Below are 24,696 nucleotides of genomic sequence, written 5' to 3'. Positions count from 1 at the left end.
TAAAAACAAACACATGGACCATTCATAATATGTTTACAATGATGCTAATCAGATCAATGGTCTTCTAAATTATACAATCATGTCAATGAGCCATGCAGGGATTCTGATTACTGGATCTATTTGAATAAATGACTATCCTTTTTTCTTTCTTTCTTTCTTAAATGCGGAGGCCAGTTTAACAATGCAGATTACTGTAGTGGAAAAGATACACCATGCAGGCTTTTGTATGTGCATTAATTAATGTTTTTTTTCTTCTTTTTTTCTTCTAATCAAGCTTTTCTAAATTTGCTGTATGTTGATTGGGTGAATGGGTGGAATGCATTATATAGGCTATATAAGGGATAATCCACGGCTAGCTGTTCATTAAACTATTTTAATGCACGACGTGGAGGCAAAGAACCAGAGTGAAAGATTCTGTGCTCATGGATGTTTCTGTGTGTGCACAGCGTTATCTCCGAGTGATTTCTGCGTGTGTGTGCTTTAATGAAAACAGGGCATTAATATAGAACGGTGATTAGACTGTCTTGGAACTACCGGTGCATTGAACGGTTGTATTGCACACCTTTGGAAGGTGACCTTGCAGCCAATCAGAATCGAGTATTCAGACAGACCATGACTGACAAATATGAATGGGATAAATCAAAAGCTCAATATGGTATCTTTAAAAATGGAAGGAATAGCTCACAGAAAAATGACAAATCTGGCCTCATTTACCCTCATGTTTTTTCAAACCTGTGTGTTTCTAGTGTCTTTGTCCATATAGTGTCAGTTGGTGACTAAACATTATTTATTTTCAGATTTTCAAATAAATTAAATACAGATAAATAAATAAATGTAACACATGCAACGAAATGAGGATCAGCAAATTATGAAATAATTTTCATTTTTGGGTGAACTATCCTTTTAAAATAGCCACTTGCCTTTTTTATACTCTTATGTTTGTTTTCTAATGTGAGCCATTCCATCAATTCCTGATGGATACAATTAGGTCCCGTAACAATTAATGTTGAATTTAAGAGGCAAGACGCCTGTTTTGATTTGTGTAAAATCCAAAAGTTTCATCTCAGATCTCCTCATACTAAAAAGAAAAACATCTTTTTAAACCTTTTTTCAGAAAAATGCCTTTGGGGAACCCTCCTGAAATCGTCTCGCACCATGACATGTTTCGAGTTAAAGAGTTGTCTTTTAGCTGCAGCAGAAGAATTTGCCCTGCTTTTATCGCATACTGACTCTGGTTAACCTGGCATGCAGAGCCTCAACGGGATCTTACTGTGAGCAGTCCTCCAGAAAGAAAAAAAAAATGAATTAAAGTGGAGTGACAGACTGAAATTACACAATGAGGGACTGCTGGCAAGAAGAAAGAAAAAGAAAAAAAAGATGAGACCAGGCTGTTTACTTGGAGTGCTCAACACTGCTCGTGGAATGAAATAGGTGAAATTCAATTCAATAATTTCACACATGAGGCTCTATAGATACCAATAGATGATACTAATAGATACCATCTGTAATCACGGTTTCCCTAATTATTCTATAAGATTCTTCTGTCAAGCCTTGTTTAGTTCATGTTATTTTGCAAATAAATAAATACTTCAACAACATTTCAACAATTTGCTTACATTTTATTTACATAACCAAGCACAATAGTGACACTTTTACTGATGCTTTTTGTAGTTTAATAAGTTAGATTTTTTTTAAATTATGTTATTTGTACACTGCACAAAAACAATAACACAAAACTTAAAAATATGCATTTTAGATAGCAATTAATTGAAGTGCATGCTATTTTTTTTTAACTCTGTCATTAAAAAGGCTTGAAAAAAGTGATAAAAGTGAGTAGTTTTAATCATCTTTCCTTCTAAATACAACACATCGGAATACTGTAAATTAAGATAACTATGGAATGCTTGGTTTAAGAAGCTTTGACGATTTCACTAGATGAAATGAGCATGATGGTGCCTCTTAGTTCACTGGTCTTTATAAATTGGAAGTATGTCATGATCAAGGGCTTTGATATCTCTGACCAGACTCCTCTGGGCACATGCTCAAATCTAACCTATTCTATTTGAGTTTGCTAAGTTGAGCAAGAAATCAAATCTTGATATGATACATGGGAGAATAGGAGTTAGAGATATGAGGAACATTTTGTATTTGCCTTCCACATATTTACTTTCAGAGTTTACAAGTCTGCAGACAGGAGATGCTTGATTGTTCAAAACATGGAATGGGGAAAATTCATGTTTACTTATTTTCCTTCTGGTCACTGGAGAAAGAATCAAAGTCCATGTAATGAAAATCTCTTTTAAGCATGGATGGTTTTCCCATAGGGCAATGAGCTCAAACTTCCGGATTCATCCCGTCACAGCTTCTGTTCAGTACGGCACTGAATCTTCCAGTGAAATTTCTGATAAATCAATTCTTACCTCAATTATTTTTCAGATTTTCAGGGTATTGGTTTCAGTTTCTTCCAAAATGTGTATGTGCGAGCTGTTGGTTTGGCAGCTTGCTGTGTTGTGGCAATGATTGAAGTACACATTTTTCAGATCCATGGGTGCTTTACTTTTCATGAAAAACAAGTAACTCAAAATCCAAAAGCAACAACAACACCAATTTCCTCTCAAAGGTAATTCCAAGGTTATAAAAACATATAAAGACAAGGCACTCGATAATTTAAGGAAAAATATGAAAAGCTAATTCCAAGGTTTTAATAAATAAAATGACAAACCGCATAGGCACTATAATAAAAATACCGTTGGGCTTATTATTGCATTTGTGTATCATTTGAAAATGAGAAGGACTACAGCATATGGGTAAACGTATGAAAAATATATATGTAATAACATTTCTGAACTTCTTAAATTCTTTCAAAGTAAATTGTATATTCATGCATGCTGTGTTGTAGCTTTCTCTCATAAAGACCTTTTCAGTATCCACATTTGTATCTTGAGCAGACATGCAGAAATCTTTTCGTGAGCAGTGACTCATGGGGAGGTGTTTTTTTCAGTACAGAATTTCCTACATGAGAGTAGCCTACTGTACATGCCTGCTTTTCTTTTTATGGAAATTGCAAGACTTTTTTAACAGAGCTTTCAACTGAATGTTTGAATATGGCATTGATATTCATTTCAAGTGTTAAGGTTTATATTATTGTTGTAGTTGTTGTTGTTAATAATAGCTATTTTTATTTTGTAGAGGTGACAGATTTTTTTTCACAACAAATATAGAAATAGAAATAAAATATAAAAAAATGTAATTAACATACAATATATGAATTTTATCATATGTACATCTAAAAATTGTATTCTTATCATCTGTGTACTAAAATACTCTGCAGACATATCTAAAACATATAGGCTATGCACAGAGGTGGACAAAGTACACAACTTCCTTACTTCTGTGAAAGTACAGATACTACTGTATCGGGTTCTGACGTCAATTCGACTTTCATTTCCAACAAAAATCCAACGTCAGATGTTGACGTCAATCCGTCCGTTGACGTCAAAATGTCTGTCCAACGTTGGATGTTGACCCGACTTTCATTTCCAACCAAAATGCAACCCCTGCAACCAAAATCATCCACTGACTGACGTTACTACTTTCTACTCAAGGACCTTGACAGAAATGTAGTGGAGTAAAAAGTACGATATTTGTCTTTCAAATGTAGTGAAGTTAAAGTAAAACGTTTCCAGAACAAATAATACTCAAGTAAAGTACAGATACTCAAAGTGTACTTAAGTACAGTACTCAGGTAAATGTACTTTGTTACTGTCCACCTGTTGCTATACACGGCAGTGTACTGCATTTAGCTGCCAACTGTGAGGGAAAATATTACAAAAAGGGGCACTAGGACCTAGAAGTTCCATTGAGTTCTGACATGAAATGGAAGTTGATAGTGGCTGCATCCAAAATTGCATACTTTATAGTTGGTGAAAAACAGTATGTGACAAAAGAAATAAATCCGAATTCACAGGACACAGTGCTCATAAAAGAGAATCAAAAAGTACTCGGATGACCTCCTATTCTGGCAAGATTCTGAAGTGTGAAACACTTTACTATCCCATGAGGCCACAGGTGAGGATTTGTGAATTACAGTGAAGTGACACAACTGACGCTGGTGGGTCACATGATAATGACAACATGGCGAATGCAGTACGCCCGGATTACATTCATACTACACACATTCATACTATATAGAACGCACTTTTTAAAAATAAGTACGTATTCAAGAAAGTTTGCGATTCTGGACGCAGCCATATAGTATTTTCTTCCCTATTGTGATGTATATCTGAGTGAAACAGCTTCTTGAGCAAAAAAATTTATAATAATATATTAAACAAATTATAGGACGGGACTTGATTTTGTCCATCAGGAATCGATTGAGTTGGATCTCATGTGAGTTTTGGTCCTGTCTTCATGCCAGTAAACACAGAGATCTGATGTAGCTGCAAGAGGGAAGGGGAAGTTATTTTGATTAAAGATAACAGGGGGAACACAAATTTGGAACAAATAATGTGCACACAAATAAATCATTTATAATAAATACTGCAACATTCAAATTTGTTTAAAATATTTGTTTTTATAAATTACAAACATGGCATCTGTGTGTAATAATTTGGTTGTGGTAAGACAGCATTCAGCAGAGAGAGTGAGAATCCAAACGCAGTTTATTAACAAATATAATCCAAGGTCATAGTCCATACCAGGCAGAGGGTCAAGCACATGTAATCAGTCCAAACATAAACACAATCCACTGAGGCAGACGGGAACCAGAACTGCTCAAAATTCTGACAGAGAGCATGAACCAAATCAAACAAACATCATACTTCAGCACTTCATACTGAATGAAGGCAAAATGCATTTAAATAGACAGGGTGATGATCAAATGAAACAAGACGCAGCTGAAACAGATAAACTATTAATGAGCAGAGGGTTCTGGGAAATGAAGTCCGGGAAAGAGTCTATGGAAACAGTGAGGAACTAGGGTGCCATCTGTTGGTACATGGCAGTTGACAGAAGTTATATTGCTTTATTTCCAGATTCAATCATAGGCTCTACTAAAAGACGTAAATGACATTTGTATGTATTCTAAATAAAAGATATCGATTGTACTGAATGTCAGCTTGCTTATTTGGCTCAAGATAAGGATTTATTGAGTCCACATGCATGCAAACAATAAACTATACTTCAAACCACAGCTCGAGAGCTGCATGTCGTTCCAACCACACAACTTTGCAATGCTGTTTGCGAATGTTTGTTAGAACTATGTTTTCGGGAAACACAGACTTGTTGAACTACGCTGTTAACGACGGAACTTGTGACCATAGTTGGCTGACGATGCTTTTGGGAAACGCACCCCTGAGCGATTCATTCAGTAATCGGACTGAATCGTTCCGGGCGGTTCTTGAATCAATAGGTGTGTTCGACTTGAAGCCGCGCTGCGCAGACCGATCGGTGTAAGACATCAAATGATTGATATGACATCTGAATGCTTTCGAATAGCTCTCCCGGTACGCTGATGTCATACACCGATCAGTCTGAGCAGCGCAGCTTCAAGTCGAACACACCTAACTCGCTGACTTATAGAACTGTCAGGGTTACGTCATGTTTGATCTGTGTTTGAGTTTTACTATGAGTTTTACTATGAGTTGGTTTTTGCTCTATTTTCTTTTTCCTTTGTTCCTTTTTCCTTTGTCCCTTTTCCCCTCTTCTAGTTAGTTTCAGTAGTTACTCATGGCTTGATTAGCGTTTGCACCCGTGGATGATTATGTGATTTTGGTCTGTGTATTTAAGCCCCATGTTTATTTAATTTCATTATCAGCCCTCTTCGTGATTATACCAGTTGTTTTGTTCCTGTTTTTTTTTTTTTTTTTTTTTTTTTTTTTGAGTGTTGTTTTGAGTTCATTTTGAATTCTATTGCTGCTGAGAATAGATCCACTCTCTCCTCATTATTGAGCACCCGGCCATGACAAGAACAAAGAACTGAAACTTAAGTATGCCAGTATGTGGAGACAAGTGTCTTCAATTGTGTGATTTAATCATGTGAATCACAAGCCATTTTTAACAGAGGAACAGTGTTCAAAAAGTAGTGGACAAAACCAATGGCAAAAATGTGGTCTCTCTAAATATGTTCTATAGTGGAACTGCACAACACAAAAGGACACTCATGGTGCCTTCACGTGCTATGGAAAATATGATATTTTCCACTTGTGAACTGGTATTTACCAGTGTGTTGTGTTCAAGTGCTTTTGTTGTCGTAATGTAGGAAAAAAAAAATTGACTCACAGATCCAGACCTGTTATTTGGCTAAAACAATTTTAGATAGCTTAAGTCAGTAAATCATGGTGTCGCTGGCGTACACTACAGACAAAATACATTCACGTGAGTACATTTCCTGACCGCTCATTACTAGGAGGCTCCTATTGACTGCTAGCTAGCATCTGCTCTGGGTAGGTAACAACAAACCAAACTGACACTGAGTGTTAACGCATTATATTACAATTTTTAATGACACAATATTGTATAGGCTACAAAAACTATCCGCTAACAGTAGCAAAAAAACGTTTAGTTGTGTGCAATGCTTATTCATGACTCTTGCGTTGCTCTCCGCCATTTTGAAAAGGTCAAAGGTTATCTCATCTCGGCAACTCGTGCATCAAAATATTCTACGAGTTGCCCAGTGGAAAATACCACATGAGGGGGTGTTCATGTGCATTTTCCACGTCGGCTTTTGGTATTTACCATAATTACCATAGCACGTGAAGGCACCATCATTTCTAAGTGGACACCGGCTTTTTTTTGAAAGTCCATGAAATGCTAGAGAGAACGGCACCCACAACGTTGATATTCTTCACCACTGCATTCAGTTTTATCTGCTTTAGAAACTAAAAAGGGAATGATTACAAGTTATTTGAGTTATGAGCCGTGACCGTCACTCCCCTGTAATAATGCTTTTGGAATGACTGAGATGGAAGTGGTCTTGATCCTCATATATCCTGAAAAACATCTGTTATTGTCCATTAATGTTCTGACCTGCCAGGCGGATCTCTGAAGCCGTTCTGTTTCTCGCTCTGGTTCCTCTGCTAAAATGCCAGCTGTGAATCGAACGCCTGCAACACCCTTTTAAGACACCCTTATAGACACATACAGCAGTGCATACTGTGCTGTAAATTACCTAATGCTGAATGTGGGATATATTGATTCAATAGCAATAATTTCATCTGAGAAGGGGAATGTTTTTCTTTGTAAACATTTACATATTTAGATATATGTCTCTGGAAATACTAGGCCTATGTATGAAATGATCAGCATTAGAATGCATATTAGCATAAATATTTGGTCAATTCATATTCTAAAATTCTGGAAGGAAAAAAAAAATATATACTAGGCTATAATATGCAGAGTGAAGATTTATCAGTTTATAATAAGAATCTCTCTACCGAAATTGCATTAAGCTGAAGAGAGATTTTTCAATCCAATTGCTGTCAGGAACCAGAGTCAGGAAAAGTGAAAAGATTTTAAATCCCCTTCCAGATTTAGCTGGTCATCAACTGCAATAATATCACAAAAAATTGCTATTGATTGGATTTCAGGGATGGTTGTAATAACGGAGTCAAATTTTCTCAGTGTTTGTACATCACATTATTTGTAGAGAACAGTTAAGGCAATTTCCAATGCTTAATGGATGAGCTTCATGCCTAATATGAAGACAAAAGTGTGATATGCTGTAGAAACAAACCCTACTTTCTGTCAAAGAAAATGTCCAAATCACAGCATAAACAACTGAGCAGGAAAAAAACATAAACACAGGGTATGCTGCTAAATTCTATGCCATGCTTCTTTTTTTTCTTCTTTTTTATCTTAGGCTCATTCTTCATCTTTCTGATCAGATTTGCTATCTCTCTACTCTATATAAATCAGGTAGTGTTGTTTTCAGTTACACCATGTGACTAGATTGGGGTTTTTTTTCTGGAGGCGAATGCTTACTAGATGCGGACTTTGTGTGAGGGCAAGATTATCAGTGAATTATTACTTAAATTTCAAAACAAAAAAAGGTATTGAATGGCTTCAGAAAACATGGAATACAAGTTAAATGGACCACTTTTGGGTTACACTTTATTTTAAGGTGACAGTTACATTGTACTTACTCAAATATGTACTGAGTAATATTAATTAACTACATGTTTACTATAGAGTTACGGTTAGGGTTTTGTTTAGGGTTAGTTACTTGTAATTATGCATACAGTCATTTACTGTTATTACTCTAGTAAGTACATGTAGTAACGTGTAACTATGTCATCTTAAAATAAAGTGTTGCCCACTTTTGTGATGTTCCACGTGATGGGTAGGCTTAGGGGCAGGGGCAGGGTCAGGGGTAGGTCATTCGTATGAATTCATGGGAATTTGGCAACTTGTAAAATATGTACGATTTAGCAAAAATCGTACAAATTCGTACGAGTGAGGTCGTATGAATTGGTACGAATTAGCCACCTCGTAAAATTCGTACGAACTGCCGTGAGATCGGGTTGGACAACAACACTGTCAAAACGATCCCTGTTCACACGGATCCACGAAAACAACTGAAATGTAGTAGCAACTAAGATGTAAAAAGCTACATGTGACATGCACAAGATGTCACCGTTTTTACAAATTTGCGTTTTTATCGCGAGACGATAATGCTATTGTTTTCAAAAAAGTGCATTTTAAAAACCCATTTTCAATAGCCTAACTTTCAGACCCTCAAAATGCAGTTGTCTTGTAAATGAACGTCCAAAACGCATACAAATGTTCACGTTTTTTGTTGAAAACTTTGTTGTGTAAACCGCCCCTAGATAACAAGACACAGTAACAGCATACGGGTTTGGAACAAAATGAGGGTGAGGAAATGAGACAGTTTTTGCATTTTGTAGTGAACTATCAGTTTACATCCGTTTTTCCCTGCAGTTATTTTTGCATGACTAGTTTGCATTATTAAATCAAGTCTAAAAGAGATTAATTGTTTTCAGGAGTGTCTCACAAGCATCCTCTCTTTATCTTTGAATTATTTTACCTGCAATCTAAAAGCACCTCTTATTGAGGAGGTAATATCCACATAGTTTTTCTGCAGGGAAAGATCTGGATGATGGAGGGAATTCTCTCCGCCTGTGATAAACTCTCTAGCCTTCTGCATTGGTTTATGATCTGAATGCTGAATTTAATTGAAACTGCATGTGTAATGAAGCTGCTTTAATTGGTAGAGGCTAGAGCAGTCCATTCTTTTAGTATTTGTCACTTGAAGCCTGTTGAAACGGGATTGGGCATCCTTGTATTCAATGCCATTGTGGTCATGTCAGTCATTATTAAATTTAAGATGGCTTTAGGAAGAATCTAGTTTAGAGATGTTAGGAGCTGTGAACCTTCAAATAACTACAGTCTGAGATAGATTGTGTTTCACACTGTTCTGCAATTAGTTGAAGGAAATCTATATTACAGCGCAGCAACATTATGAAAATGATGCTCATACGCTTACAGTCATTTGTTCGAAATCTGAAATATAGAATTGGCTTGTGTTTGTGTAATGTAAACACAGAGGTAATTTAATAAAAATAAAAAAAGTCTTGTATTTAATATCAGAATTGTGGATTGCTAAAACTTGCAATAATGGAAGTATTTCTTGAAAATTAATTTAGGGTGCTGCATAGCAAGTTAATTTGCCTAAAGCATCCAACTAATGACTGAGCTCGGGGGGAACCTTCTCTTCTGAAATTTAAATGACATGGCTCACTTTTCATTTTATCCCATAATATTGGATTTCATTTAAAAAAAATAGTCTAATCATGTATAATAAGCTATGTTGGCAATGTGTGACAAATTGTTCAATAATACGTGCAATAATAATTCATGCTGCAGTACATTTGTGCAATAACAATAATGTTGTTTACTCAATTTTCAATATTCTTGAACATTTTGTATGATGGTTCAGTTTCCATAGCTTGTATATTGCATTTATTTATTTATTGTATTGTTATGCTAATTATTCATATTTATTAAACTATTTTATCTTGTATTCATTTAACTTTTGTATTTTAGTATGTATTGTTAACTAATTGCACTTGATTTATTTTAAATAGACATTTTTCTCCTGACTTCATTTTAAATGCCCCTTTGGGGTTGTCACAAGAGTAACTTCGTTGTGCAACACAATGACAATAAAGTGCTTGAATTTGAACTTGAATTTTCAGTAAAAACGCCTTCCTTGTAAATGTTATCTGTAATAGCAGGAGATGAAGAGAGCAGCAAAATGAGGTAAAGCCACATTCAGCTGTGCTGGTTCTCTTGCAGCAAAGGATGGAATTGGATGAATCTACAGTGGAGCTTAGTTTATCACAGTTGATGCTGGACACTGAATCATTGCTGTGGAGAATGATGGAACTGTGTTCACAAATACGGGGCATTCAGTTTATATAGTCCTGTTCAGTACCTCTCTCAATTTGGATGAGTGGAAATCGCCTCAGCTGCAGTTTGACGCTGAGAAGGGCATTGCTAGGGAACTGTTGTTATTGACTAAAAATGTCTTATAGATTGAATGCATTACAGTTCGGTTTATCAACTCAAACCATACCTTGATGTTTATTACGTTCATTATTATGTTAAAACAGGCCGTTTTTTGAGTAATAAGAAAGGAAATTTAAACAGCATTTTGGCAGACTAAATAGTCTGGCAGACAAAAATGCTTTGATTTTTATCTGTCATTTTGTTTTTGTTTTGTTTATGTTTTTTTTATTCTCATTTTGTCATTTATCATGGTAACACTAGTTAAAAACATTAACAGTGCAATGCATAGTGGATCTAAAGGTCTGAGATCATATTGCACATCACATCTGGGATTCAAACTTACTAAACTAACTATAAAATAAAACAATACAATGTCATCGTACTAAATTAAATTAAAATGAATGATACTGGTAATACTTTACACTAGTAATGAGCAATACATTAGTTTTTATTAATCTTTGTCAATATTAAAAATACAACTGTTCATTATTAGCTCAGGTCAATTAAATAATATTTACGGTAACTTTTGATTTTAATAATGTATTAAATGTTGAAATTAACATTAACTAACATTAATGAATGCTTTAGTTAAGTAATGTCAACAAGTTCAACCTCAATGTAATGTTAACAGTTGTCAACAGTTAGGTTGCTATAGTGCTCTCTGAATCCCTGTATTTAATAATCCTATGTTGACCATATAATATTAACTACTTCATATCAGCAACTTGTAATCAGTAGTGTTTTTCCTGTATGCATGCTCCTGTCCTTATGATTCCAGTGCAACGTTTGGTTCAACAATCCTGCCTATGTTCACATTGACTAATGGCACTTACCCCTGGTTGCTCCAGGGAAACTGTCCCTGCAATTAGTGTTCAACTGCAATTTCAACAGCGCTCGATGGAAAGCTTCCACCATGCAGGTAAGGAGTTAACACTGAATACTGCCTTGATTCAGTTGAGTGGTGTTCCATGAATGCAGATTACAGATAGAAAAAGTTGAAGTGAAAAACATTTTAAGGGCTTGCATTTGACATGTTGTCAAGTCGGATTTCAGAAAGTAATTTCAAGCATGTATCTAAATGATTAGTTTTGAATAAACTTTGAATGAAAGCTACAAAAATAATGCAGTAGCGCTCCTCTCAAATACTATCTATCTATCTATCTATCTATCTATCTATCTATCTATCTATCTATCTATCTATCTATCTATCTATCTATCTATCTATCTATCTATCTATCTATCTATCTATCTATCTATCTATCTATCTATATATCTATCTGTCCGTCCGTCCGTCCGTCCGTCCGTCCGTCTGTCTGTCTGTCTAATGATAAGTTTGTGTACATGTAAATAGAAACAGTCTCAAGGCTCTAATCATTCAAAATAATTATTTTTTGTTTTTGTTTTAATCTATCAACAGATTTTTAAAAAAAATCTGCATCTTTTTGTTCTATACCCATTGCCACTTTTATCTAAAGGAAATATGGGCCTTGAGCAGAAGGCCGACTGAGAGATGAATGACGTAAAGAGAGAGAGAGTAAAACTCATTTAGTCGTCCAATTTGACACATGTTGATTGTTTGATGTTTCTAAGCTTTAAACCAATTGTTGCAGAAGTGATAGTTTGGGTTGTGTTATTTTGTGCCTATTTATCTTATGGAAATATTATTATCTTTGTAACAAAGTCTAAAAAGAGTGGCTAAACTCATGGGTAATCTGCTAATGTTGTAAATGTCAAAGTTGTAAATCATTGCATATTGAGAAATACAGTTCAGCAGTGGGCCTCTTTTTAAATATATATTGTTCTGTTCAGATTCATTACTAGAGAGTGGCTTGATCTACAATGAAATATATTAAAAGTAGATTAAAAAAGACAAGGGCTTGCTCACTTATCACTTGGGATAAATCGAAACAGTCAAGCCCATTTGTGGAAAGAAAGTAAGATAAAGCTTCACATGAAAGTTATGTTAGTGCAGGACAAATCAGACAGTTACATTACTCTCTGCAGCTTGGACTAATTGAGGGTACTTGATTAATAATACACCTTATTGCAGTAATGTGAAAGCAATAAGAAATCAATTATCCAGTCTTCTAAGGAGCAGCCTTCCCATTTAAAATGTCAAGACGCTAATTAGCAATACGACTTTATGGTTGTTTGCGTGTTCATGTATTTTTTTAAACACTTGAGTGCAACAATTACTCATCTTCTTATAGGTGTGGAATCAGTTACTGTAATGTGTTGGTCTTGTGAAATGAATGAATCAGTAAGCTGTGGAAGCCTGAATTATTTTTGCTTTCACTGTTCGCTTCGCAAAACTTGATTCAACAGGATTAAATCTAACATGCACAATAGGAATTTTATTCATCTCTGCACACAGTGTTGAGACCTTCTGTGCAATGTGACAAATCAGTCATATCAGGATACCAGCCCTAACAGTGATGACAGACTTCTGTGCACTGCCAGAATATTGTATACCCTTGTTATAAAACTTTCATTTCTCCAGAACATTTCCTGTTTTGTTTCATTTTGAAAGGGATTTCGTTTCCAATTCTTGCTTGTACCTGCAACATATAGTGCCGCTTTAAAAATGTTTAAAAAAATTGCAAAAATGAAAAGGCGGTTGCTGCCTTCAGTGCCTAATATCTGATATGTCATCTACAAATGATATGCATATGGAAGAATGAGGTTAGTTGGCAGACTTGGCACTATTTTTATTATTTGGTGGGAAAAAAAACACCAACTCAGTGCAAATGTTTAATGTATAAAACATAAAAACACGGGATGTCGAAGTAAGGTGTAAGAAAAAACAAAAATAACGACTTTATTCAACTATTCATTTTCTTCCATGTGGGCCTCTGACGTGAGTTCACGAGAGCGCCACGACACATGTGCGAGAACTTAGAAGATGATGCAGATGGGTCTCGATGTAGTGTTTAAAATGGTTCTAAAGTGTGCATTCCCTGGATGTCCTAATCATGAGAAACCAACGAGAAAACGTAAAAGTGCCTTACCAATGCCGCAAAATGAATGGCTTACCTTTCACACTTTCCCATCAAATGGGATTTTCGACAGCACTTGATCCATTAATACTAACACTTTCTCTACTATTCTATTCTATTCTGTTCTATAATAATAAAAATAATAAAAAATAAAAAATGATAATAATTTACTGCGTTAGATTAAACTGGGAAGGGGCATAGCACTTGCATATTGTTGTCCTACTGTTAGTTTAAATGCTTCTATTGTTCTCATTTGTAAGTCGCTTTGGATAAAAGCGTCTGCTAAATGAATAAATGTAATGTAAATGTAAATGTAAATGATGGTGAGCGTCATCTTCTCAGTTCTCGCGAATGCGCTGTCAGAGGCCCACACAGAAGAAAATGAATAGTTGAATAAAGTCGTTTTTTGGGGGTTTTTTGCACAAAAAGTATTCTCGTCCCTTGATAAACTTAAGGTTGAGCCACTGTAGTCACTTGGACTATTTTAAACATTGTCTTTACTTACTTTTCTGGGCTGGCAGATATTAAATACCTAGCAGCCTATGAAGGAGTGAGCCAGCTCTCAGATTTCATCAAAAACATCTTAATTTGTGTTCCGAAGATGAACGAAAGTCTTACGGGGTTGGAACAACATGAGGGTGAGTAATTACTGACAGAATTTTCATTTCTGGGTGAACTAACCCTTTAAAAAAGTATGTTCTATATAGTACAAATGTGTGTAGAATGAATAATATGCGGACGCATTACTTCCGCCGTGCTGTTACTGTCATGTGACCTACCAGCATCAGTTATTTGCTTCACTGACATTGATAAATCCTCCCCATGGCCTCATGGGATATTAAAGTGTCCATCGTATGCAAACTTCAGAATCTCGTTAGAAGTTGTAGGTCATCCTCGTACTTTTGCCTACTGTTTTTCGAATATTATGAATTTGTCTTGAATTTCGTATTATGAAATCTTCACAAAGGGCCCTTCCACATGGTCGTTAGCGAAGGGTACATGCGATGGTCACTTTAAGGAAGAAATTTTATAATTTATGGTCATATGACCCAGTGAATACTCGTGATTCATTTTAAAGCTAGATGGCGGGAGAGTTCGAGTGAACTTACAGAGCAATTCAAGTAGTTTTGTTTTGTTCATGATATATTTCACACATTTTTGTCATGTTATGTTTAAATAAGTTTCATAGGTAAGGGAATGCTGGGTTCAAAGATGAGACAGCAAATTTTAAAGCTGAGAACAGAGAAATACACTCTCACACACATAGGCCTATATAACAAAAACGTTTATATAAAATGTATATTTATTTGCAATAGTTATGCTAACAGAAATAATAATACATTTCTGTTGTAAGAACAGCTATTCAGCTTATGGACACCGTGCTGCGATGTCAAGGGAACATCCCAGGTGAATATAATGAGGAAATTACGTTGTCTTTCATTGCTCCCTTTGCCAAGTGCTATAACGGCTACATAATGGCACGCAAGTGTCCTGCTCACTCCAAAGTCCCCACTTCAAGGGCTCTTCCCTTTGAAGGGAGTCACTTTATTAGATACACAACTGCTCGTTATGGCAAATATCTAATCAGCCAATCATATGGCAGCAACTCAATACATTTAGGCATGTAGAATGGTCAAGAAAGACAACAGTAACTCAAATAACCACTCGTTACAATATGCAGAAGAGCATCTCTGAACGCACGTCCAAACTTGAAGCAGATCAAGACTACAGCAGCAGAAGACACACTGGAGCCACTCCTGTCAGCTAACAACAGGAAACTGAGGCTACAATTCACAAAGGCTTACCGAAATTGGACAATAGAAGATTGGAAAAACATTGCCTGGTTTGATGAGTCTCGATTTCTGCTGCGACATTAGATGGTAGGGTCAGAATTTGGTGTAAACAACATGAAAGCATGGATCCATCCTGCCTTGTATCAGTGGTTCAGGCTGCTGCTTGTGTAATGGTGTGGAGGATATTTTCTTTGCACACTTTGGGCCTCTTAGTACCAATTGAACAATGTTTAAACACCACAGCCTACCTGAGTATTGTTGCTGACCATGTCCATCCCTTTATGACCAGTGTACCATCTTCTGATGGCTACTCCAGCAGGATAACGCACCATATCACAAAGCTCAAATCATCTCAAACTGGTTTCTTGTACATGACAATGAGTTCATGATACTCAAATGGCCTCAGTCACCATAGAAAACCTTTGGGATGTGCTGGAACGGGAGATTCGTATCATGGACGTGCAGCCAACAAATCTGCAGCAACTGTGTGATGCTATCATGTCAATATGGACCAAAATCTCTTCTTGATTCTATGCCAGGAAGAATTAAGGCAGTTCTGAAGGCAATAGGGGGTCCAACCTGATACTAGCAAGGTGAACCTAATAATGTGGCCAGTGAGTGGCCAAAATATTTGTCTGATATACAATTTTATAATCAATTTGATATATTCATGCTATTATAATTAAGTAGTTTTAATAGGTTTTATAATCTGTAATAATGGTTTAATGGCTATAATAATGATTTGACTGCTATTTTAATTAGTAAATCAGTCAATCAGCCATTGAATTGCTGTCTTTTTAAGCTCTTCTTTTTTTTTTACACAATTGCTAGTTTAATTCATCTACTACTGAACTCATTCACTTTTTTTCCCCTTGTTGTGTAACCGTGCTCATGTATAAATAAATCTATTAATGTGCTTAAATCAAGGGAATGGATGCCTTAATGGTAAGCCTGTGATGTTGAAAAGAAAAAGAAGCCCCAGGCAGAAAAACCTTATTTACCTCTTTACTTTTTTGGAGGATCGATAAGCCATTAAAGGTTTCCTACACCCTTAATAAGACATCCACTGAACTACACAGACCCTCTATATATGTATCTCAGTGCAGCACTGTTTTTATTTTCATGCCTCTAAGATCACAAAGTACTAATTTCAGCTCTGTGAATTGGTTGATGGGATGGATTCAACATCAAAGTATTAAGAGTGAAACAATTTGCCTGTGGGTCAATTCATGTTTTGTATAGCATTGCTCAAGCGCTGACTTTAGGGTTCTATTTGGGTCCTATTGCACCTCTTGAAAGTAAAAGCAGAGTGGAGTCTTTAAGCGCAGGATTTTTACCTTTAACATTCTGGACCATCATGGCCATAAGTGGTATGCTTGAGCAAATACAAACACACACTGAATCATGTCAAGGGGCTACTTCCTTCTCTACAATTTGTACAAAAAGACTAAGATGATGTTTTGTCAAAAAGGCCACCGAATCTGACACATAACATTCAGCATCAGAAAGCAGCAAAACATATCACACTTTATACAAGGTGTCTTTACTTTGAAAAAAAAAAATGTATGTACAGTGTAGGCTACTTATGTTCATGTTGTATTGCAAAACACTCTTGCTGCTATTGAGGTGAAATGGTAAGGTTAGGACAGGTTTGGTGGTAGCCCATGGCTAGGTTTAAGGGTTGGTTATGAGAATGGGAATGGAAAGGGTCAACAGTGTAATTATAGATTAAATTATATTAAATTTTTTTATATATATTTTTTTATATTAGTACAATGTAAAAACATGTAGGCCTATGTTTAGTCGCTAAAGACACAATATAAAGCGTGACCAAAACAATTAAAATAATACAAATAAAATAATCCAATTTCAATGTGCTCTTAATATACATATGTCATGATACGCACAACTTGCATAATGTTTACAAACTGGTTGTGCTGCACAGCCAGTTTGTAAACATTATGCAAGTTAATGTTTGTTTCAAAATAAAAGCCTGTTTGACTGTGACACCACTGTTTAATGCTAGTTTTTACCCAACATGCACGTTGAATTACACCAGCTTAATTGCTTCATGCAGAAGTGAAATAGAGATTTCCTTCTTCCTTAGGGCTTCAGATATACCTATGTAATTTGTCGCAATTCTGTTTTCTTTCACATATGGGAAACACTATTGTGTAAAAGTTTCTTAAAATTATTAATATTATGAATGACCTGGCAGTAGCCTATCTGATGTAAAGATTAATCAATCGGAATGTGAGCTAATGTATTTTTCTTTGACTGGAATGATTATAGACATCTGTTTCATTCTGCAATTGGAGGTTTATTATACGTCTCCCATCTAACGTTACAGTTCCTGCCATTATTCATAAAAAATAAAAAAAATAAAAAAAATCATAACACATTTAGGCTACATGTCATAAAATTAAATCTTGTAATATTATCATCATAATTTTTTTTAAACCATATACGTATTTGCCGTACAAAAATAATCACATAATAAGCTTTTCATTCATTCCTTTACTAGTACAAAATAACTATCTTAATGACTTTTATTTTGATAGAAAATTGAAACCTGAAAGACAGGGGCGTTTGTTCATCACGTGTGTTTTTCTGGAGCACACAAGTTCAAGTTGACAGTAAGTTGTTCCACTTTTCCTCGTTGTAAACAAGCTCTACCTGTATGAAGCCTTTCTAATTGTGTAGTATTTAGGGCGCTCAAACGTGAACTGCGTTTTTTATTATTTTTATGTTTACAGTCATTTATAAGACTTACTGCTGCACTGAATTACCTTTACACTCGTCACGTGACACGCTTTAGACCCATATTCAAACGTAACTAAATTATCATCACATAATGCATGATACATCCTTATGATCCAAGATTAATCGTACACTGTTTCAGAGACCAATCAACTTAATATCAACCAAGTCATTTGTTTGCTGCAAACGAGAACTCTTCATTAAACTCATTGATTCCTCTGCATTGTATGTCTTGTTGTTCATTCTGATAATGTATTTGGATATTTTAGTAAAAATGGGATATAAACATGACTTTTCATGGGATATAACACTTCCATTGGGATACTAAACATTAACTGTTCAATATAACTATAAAGGTAATTGTGTCTTCATCATATATTTTATAGCATTTAATCAATCTTAACGAACCTTATATGCTTTTTCACGTTTAGGTTATTATCGAAGAAAATGGGCCGTTTGGACGGGAAAGTTATTGTCCTTTCTGCAGCAGCACAAGGCATTGGAAAAGCCTCTGCAATAGTAACCATTAATTTTCCATCCATCACTTCCTCCTTACAGCTCTATAAGTTTGCAGCACTCTGCTTTGGCTTATTGACAGCCCTGTGTGCCACTTTGATGCGTATAATAAATGGATTTACTCTGAGGGGTTTTCAATTGCCATGTGTTTCCCTTTTGAACAAAAGCTTGTCATGCAAGGGTTGTCAGCATGGTATTTTTGAGTCTTGTCAAGTGTAGAAGCAGAATTCTTGGACATTGTAACACAATGGTAAATGTTAAACCCATCTCGAGGGTAGAATTTTTGTAGCTTTTGCAACCTGTTTTCGATTTTTGCCAGCATTTTTTATTATAAAAACGCTATAATTAATCATTAAGGGGTGATGAAAATAGCATCTCAGATCATTTAGGCAAATTTGATCTCTGCGAGTCAATGGCACGTTATCAGCAGAGCGCTGGAGGTGGTTAAGATGCACACCTGCTAGGTGAATACATTTCCATATCAAGTGAATATTCAAATGATTATTAAATGAGAGAAAGTTTGAGGAAACACCATAGCCCTGAGCCAGTTGGCAGATCACATGGAGGAAACGCATGCCATTGCATAAATTGTTGTCAAATGAAATCTCATTTGTAGAGTGTTATTGAAACGTTTATATGGGGAAAATGTATTGGGCTTGGCGACCGACGTCACTGCGCAGTGCATTCTGGGACGTAAACAATAGGGCACCTAATTTTTCCCATCAGCCACCACGGCGCTAAAGCCGTGTCGCCCCCAACCCCAATTACCTAAGCCCTGCTGTGTGCACTAACCCTGCTCAATATGAGCTATAAAATGCCTGCTGTCAGGTGAAATTGGTTCGATGAATTTATATCCACTGCCATGATATTGCATTACATTTGTCCATCTTATAGTAAAGAGCTTCAACCTGACTCAAAGACGTTGAGAAAGTTAACAAACATCATGTGGTTTAGTAGTAGTGTGATGAACAAGAGTCAGACTCGGAACACACACTGATTGCTCATTCATTGAAACAAAGTGCATGTTTTTATTTGTAAGGATAGAATTACCTAATGTTAATTATGCATGTTGTTGTTTATTTACTTTAACTGTAGTCTTCTTAAATGTAACAGGCTTTTGCCAAGGAAGGGGCTCAAGTCACCGCTACAGATATCAACGAGGAGAAACTTAAAGAGTTGGATGGCATTCCAGGTAACTCATTGACTAGCTATGTATTGCCACCTAGTGGGAGATGTGGTGAAAAAAAATCTAAACAGAAACAAGATCTTAAAGGGATGGTCCACCCAAAAATGACAATTCGGTCATCATTTTCTCACCCTCAAGTTGTTCCAAACCTGTATGTATTGTATTTTGAAGAATGTCGGTAACCAAACAGTTTATGGGCCCCATGAATTTTTCCCATACTATGAAAGTCAATGGGGCCCATTAACTGTTTGGTTACCGACATTCTTCAAAATGTCTTCCTTTGTGTTCTACACAAGAAAGAAATTCATACAGATTTGGAACAACTTGATGTTGAGTAAATGATAACTGAATTTTCTTTATTTTGGGTGAACTATCCCTTTAACTGTTATTTCTCAGCTATTTATTCAGTTTCTGTGAACTTCAACTGAAGACATCAACTCTAACTGACTTTTGACTCGAGTCTAGACTAACAATGCAAATTTTCTCAATTATGAATGACAATTATTAAAATGAACATGCTGTAAAATCTTAATGATAGGAACCCAATGCACTTGGCTTTAAATGATGGAATACGAATGTCTGTCAAAATTGTATACATCACTATGCAAAATCTAGCTCATGCTCTACCGTCTACCGTTTAAAAGTCTGGGGTTGGTAAGATTTTTTTCTTCTTTTTCTCTTATTCTCATCAAGGCTGGATTTATTTGATCGAACATACAGTAAAAACTGTTATCTTGTGAAATATTATTACAATTTAAAATAACTGATTTAAATTGTAATATTTTCCTGTGTTGGCAAGGCTGAATCGTCAGCATCATTACTCCAGTCTCGTCACATGATCCTTCAGAAATCATTATAATATGCTGATTTGATGCTCAATAACATTTATTTTTATTAATGTTGAAAACAGTGAAAATGTTGAAAATGTTTTTTTGGTCACATTTTCACTATTAACTAACTATTAACTATGACTTGTGCCTCAATAAGCTTCTAATTACTGCTTGTTAATAGTAAGGTAGTTAGTTGTTAAGTTTAGGAATTGGGTAGGATTAGGATCTTTTAGCATGTCTGTATCAGACTTTTCCCCCACAAAGAGATTTCAAAGGCTAGTGGGCCTTCTAGTAGCCCCCCTTTTCATACCGCTCTGCTTTAACACATAATCCCATTATGTTGGAAACAAATTGTTTTAGTTCAAGGGTGCTTCTCCCCTCAGGCTTTTGTATGCTCTTCTGATTCCTGGAATCCTTGCTTTATTAGGTATCAAAACCAAAGTTGTTGATGTTACCAAGAAAGACCAAGTTGAGGCCCTGGCCAAGGACTTTGACCACGTGGATGTGCTCTTCAATGTAGCTGGGTTGGTATTTCTCCTTAAATCAGTGAATATATAACTTTAGCTAACATTTAAAGACACAAAAAAATGGATATTAAATGGAGTTTCTATATATAACCTATACTGCTTAGTTTCAGAATACACCACCCTCCAGAAATCACTTTTCAGGAATGACAAGAAAAAAGCATGACTTTGTTTCATTTTTGGTTGAACAATTCCTTTTAGAGTGCATAAAGGGTCTCATTCTTCTTTCTTTCACACAGTTTTGTCCATCACGGCTCAATACTGGAATGTGAGGAATCAGACTGGGATTTCACCATGAACGTGAATGTTCGTAGCATGTACCTGATGATCAAGGCCTTCCTTCCTAAGGTCATCTTATCCTCCTCCTCTCTAGGATTAGACCAGAACACATGCTAGCTCCTACATTTAGACCTTAGACCTTCACATTTAGAGATTATTTTTTCATCCCCAACTCTTTTGGTTAAGAGTACAAAGCCGACCCGTAAACATGCGGTTAACTACTTAATCCCTCTGACGGCATAAATGTGTGCAAACATTGTTCCTTTGTTGATGAAATATAAATGTCTGTCAAATTCTATGTCACATGATCCTTCAGAAATCATTCTAATATGCTGAATCGGTGTTCAAGAAACATTTACTATGATTAGGTGAGTTCACCCCATGTAGGAGATTCCGAATTGTAAAAAGCAACACGTAGATGTAAACTCGTAATTTTCTAAGAGCTCCGACTTGTACAACATGACCTCTGTGCAGATTCATTTTGGCATTGATAAGCACTGACATAGAAACGCATAATTCCGAGAACGTGAACGGCTCCGAGTTGAACGTCACATGTTATCGTCTCGTAATGACGGTATTTCCAACATAGTGTGAACGTACCTATTATCGCTGTTGAAAACAGTTGTACTGCTTCATTTTTTGTGGAAACCCTGATACATTTTTTAAAGATGCTTTGATAAATAGGAAGTTCAAAAGAACAATTATTTGAAATACAAATATTTTATAATATTATAACATTAACATTATAACATAGTAAATAACACATTAACATTATAACACTGTTTTTTTCTGTCACTGTTGTTCAATTGAATGCATCCGTGCTGAATTAAAATATTAAATTCTTTAATAAACATTTATTGACCTTTGGACAGTAATGTATATCAGGTTATGCATCTGTTCTGCATGAACACAATAATCCTGTCATCTGATTTGAAGAATGTTACTTTAACCAGTCAGCCAATTTAAACTAAATTCCCCTTATCCTTCTCCATATACTGTAGATGCTGGCTCGTAAATCTGGTAATATCATCAATATGGCATCTGTGGCATCTAGTATCAAAGGTAAATATATTCTGTCGCAACTCATTTGCATTTTGATGCTGAATTATAAATGGTCCGCTGTAACACATCATGTTGTATAACGAGGTTTGGCCATTTGCTCTTAATTACATGTCATGATTGACATTGTTCCATGTTGCTCTTGGCATATTATTTTAGCCCCATTATCTGTAGTTTGGCTGATGTATGGATAAATGCCAGGTCAAGTGAAGTTTGCCCTCCTAATTGCTCATCCTTAATTGCATGTCCAGGAGTTGCTAACAGATGTGTCTACAGCACATCTAAAGCTGCCGTCATTGGACTGACCAAATCAGTGGCAGCTGATTTCCTGGAGCAAGGGATCCGCTGCAATTGTGTCTGCCCTGGTAAGCTTCTTTATTGATTGTTTTCCTCTGTTGAGTACCTCTGTACCTAATGATTAAATGAGTCATTTTGCTTCTCTTGAACTTTACAGGAACTGTAGATACGCCATCTTTACGTGGGAGAATTCAGGATAGACCTGATCCAGAGCAGGTACTGCTTCCGCATTACAAATACATTGTGCTACACAGCCAAGTGTCACAGTAATCTAAAGCTGTTTTGGTCATTTTCAAATGATAATTATAATTTTTTTTTACAAATGCAAAACTCAGTTTTTATTGTGAGAGCTCTCAGGAAAGATGGGTAACAGCCAGCTGAAGCACAGCCAGAGACGTTTCACACATGAAACATGGCAGTTACTCCTTATCAGTCGGACGTCGGTGAGCGTCTTTCAGGCTAGTCTTTGGGGTGTGTTCCTCACGCTGGCGACAGTCCACCAGATTCAGCAAGTAAAATCAGTGTTGGGCCATCGGTGAGAGAGATCGCTCTGATTGGCTGTTCAGTTTTGCAAACGAGTCAGTGCACGAGAAAAAAAGCGAAAGTGATGAAAGTGAAATGAGTTACTTTGGTTTTCAGTGGCTTTACATAGGTTGTAATTTTTACATTAAACACACACAATCTGTGTATATGCATATATATATGCATGAGTAAATGTAAAAATATTGGGCTGTAAAAATGCAAAACATTTTCCACCATGAATCTGAATTCTGGTGGAACAACGGTCAGCAGAATAGCATGACACATCTGCTCTTTGCAAACCTCTGAGAATTATTGTGTTTGTGCATTTACAATGCCTCTCTGAAAATAATTTTCTTTTTCATATTTTTTGGCATTAGCACCTGAACAATGAAGGCCCTTACAATAGAGTTTTTTGCCTGACTGAATACAAAAATAATGTTTTACATAAACAGTAAAACGCTAACCAACAGCCATGCAAACCATATAAACTCACAGTTCAGTCTGTCAGTCTCTTTGTTATACGGTTCCTTTCTTTCACCTCTCAGGCTTTTAAAGACTTTATGGCCCGACAGAAGACTGGTAGAATGTGCACGGCAGAGGAAGTGGCACATCTGTGTGTGTACCTGGCCTCAGATGAGGTGAGAATTTGACCATTGTACTCTCTTCTTTTCTATTATATCATTTTAAGACACAACATTTGGTACTGATGTTGTTTTTTACTGTTCACTTGAATATTTATATGGCTTTTTACACATTATTCATGCTTTCAAGTTTAAAAATAATTTGTATTCCTGCAGTCTGCCTACGTAACAGGAACAGAGGCCATCATTGATGGAGGATGGAGACTCTGAGGATGTTTTATCACTGGCCAGATCTAAAAAAGTTAATGCTGCTTTGGGCTCTTCCTGAGTCCTGTAAATCCATGTCTTGATTGCATTTAATATGTATTGAATCATTCTTAGCCATTGACTTTAAAAGGCTTGCAGTTTATAAACTACAAATTATGTGATATTACACTCCTGTATTTCGTATTTCTATTAATGGGTCGTGTTACTATATTGGATTTCAAGCTTACTTATTGCCGAACATGTCATCTAATTTTCAGCTTTGTTTAAAAATGAATTGCTTGGTTAAAAAAATTATAATATGCCAAATGTAATTAAATTATTTTGTCAATTACTATCTTCTTTTAGAATTTTTAAACATTAATCAAAGTTAAGAATTGTAAACCATGTTTTGTGTGTGTGTGTTTTTTTCCCTTTTTTAAAAAACTGAAACCCATAATTAAAAACAATTAGTAATTTTAAAGAATAATCTTTGAAACTCTTAGGCCTGGTTTTACAGACAGGGCTTAGATTAAGACAGGATTAGGCCCAGTTCATTTAGGGCAGTTAAGTAGCTTTTATA

At 35.8% G+C, this 24,696-nt stretch overlaps 1 protein-coding gene across 1 annotated transcript; it reads left to right on the top strand.

The window, feature by feature from the left end:
* The first annotated feature begins 17,895 nt into the window (after positions 1-17,895).
* Positions 17,896-24,468, top strand: bdh2 (3-hydroxybutyrate dehydrogenase, type 2). The gene is made up of 10 exons (XM_082164918.1): positions 17,896-17,952; positions 18,508-18,595; positions 19,706-19,784; positions 21,036-21,132; positions 21,372-21,480; positions 22,413-22,473; positions 22,722-22,835; positions 22,925-22,983; positions 23,835-23,927; positions 24,087-24,468. The coding sequence occupies exons 2-10, from the start codon at positions 18,524-18,526 to the stop codon at positions 24,138-24,140; spliced, it is 738 nt and encodes a 245-aa protein (XP_082021044.1). The 5' UTR covers positions 17,896-17,952; positions 18,508-18,523; the 3' UTR covers positions 24,141-24,468.
* The last annotated feature ends 228 nt before the right edge of the window (positions 24,469-24,696 follow it).

The sequence above is a fragment of the Leuciscus leuciscus genome, assembly GCF_965113295.1.
Source record: "Leuciscus leuciscus genome assembly, chromosome: 3".
In the NCBI taxonomy this organism is placed as follows: Eukaryota; Metazoa; Chordata; class Actinopteri; order Cypriniformes; family Leuciscidae; genus Leuciscus; species Leuciscus leuciscus.
This window is presented reverse-complemented; position numbering and strand designations above follow the sequence as displayed.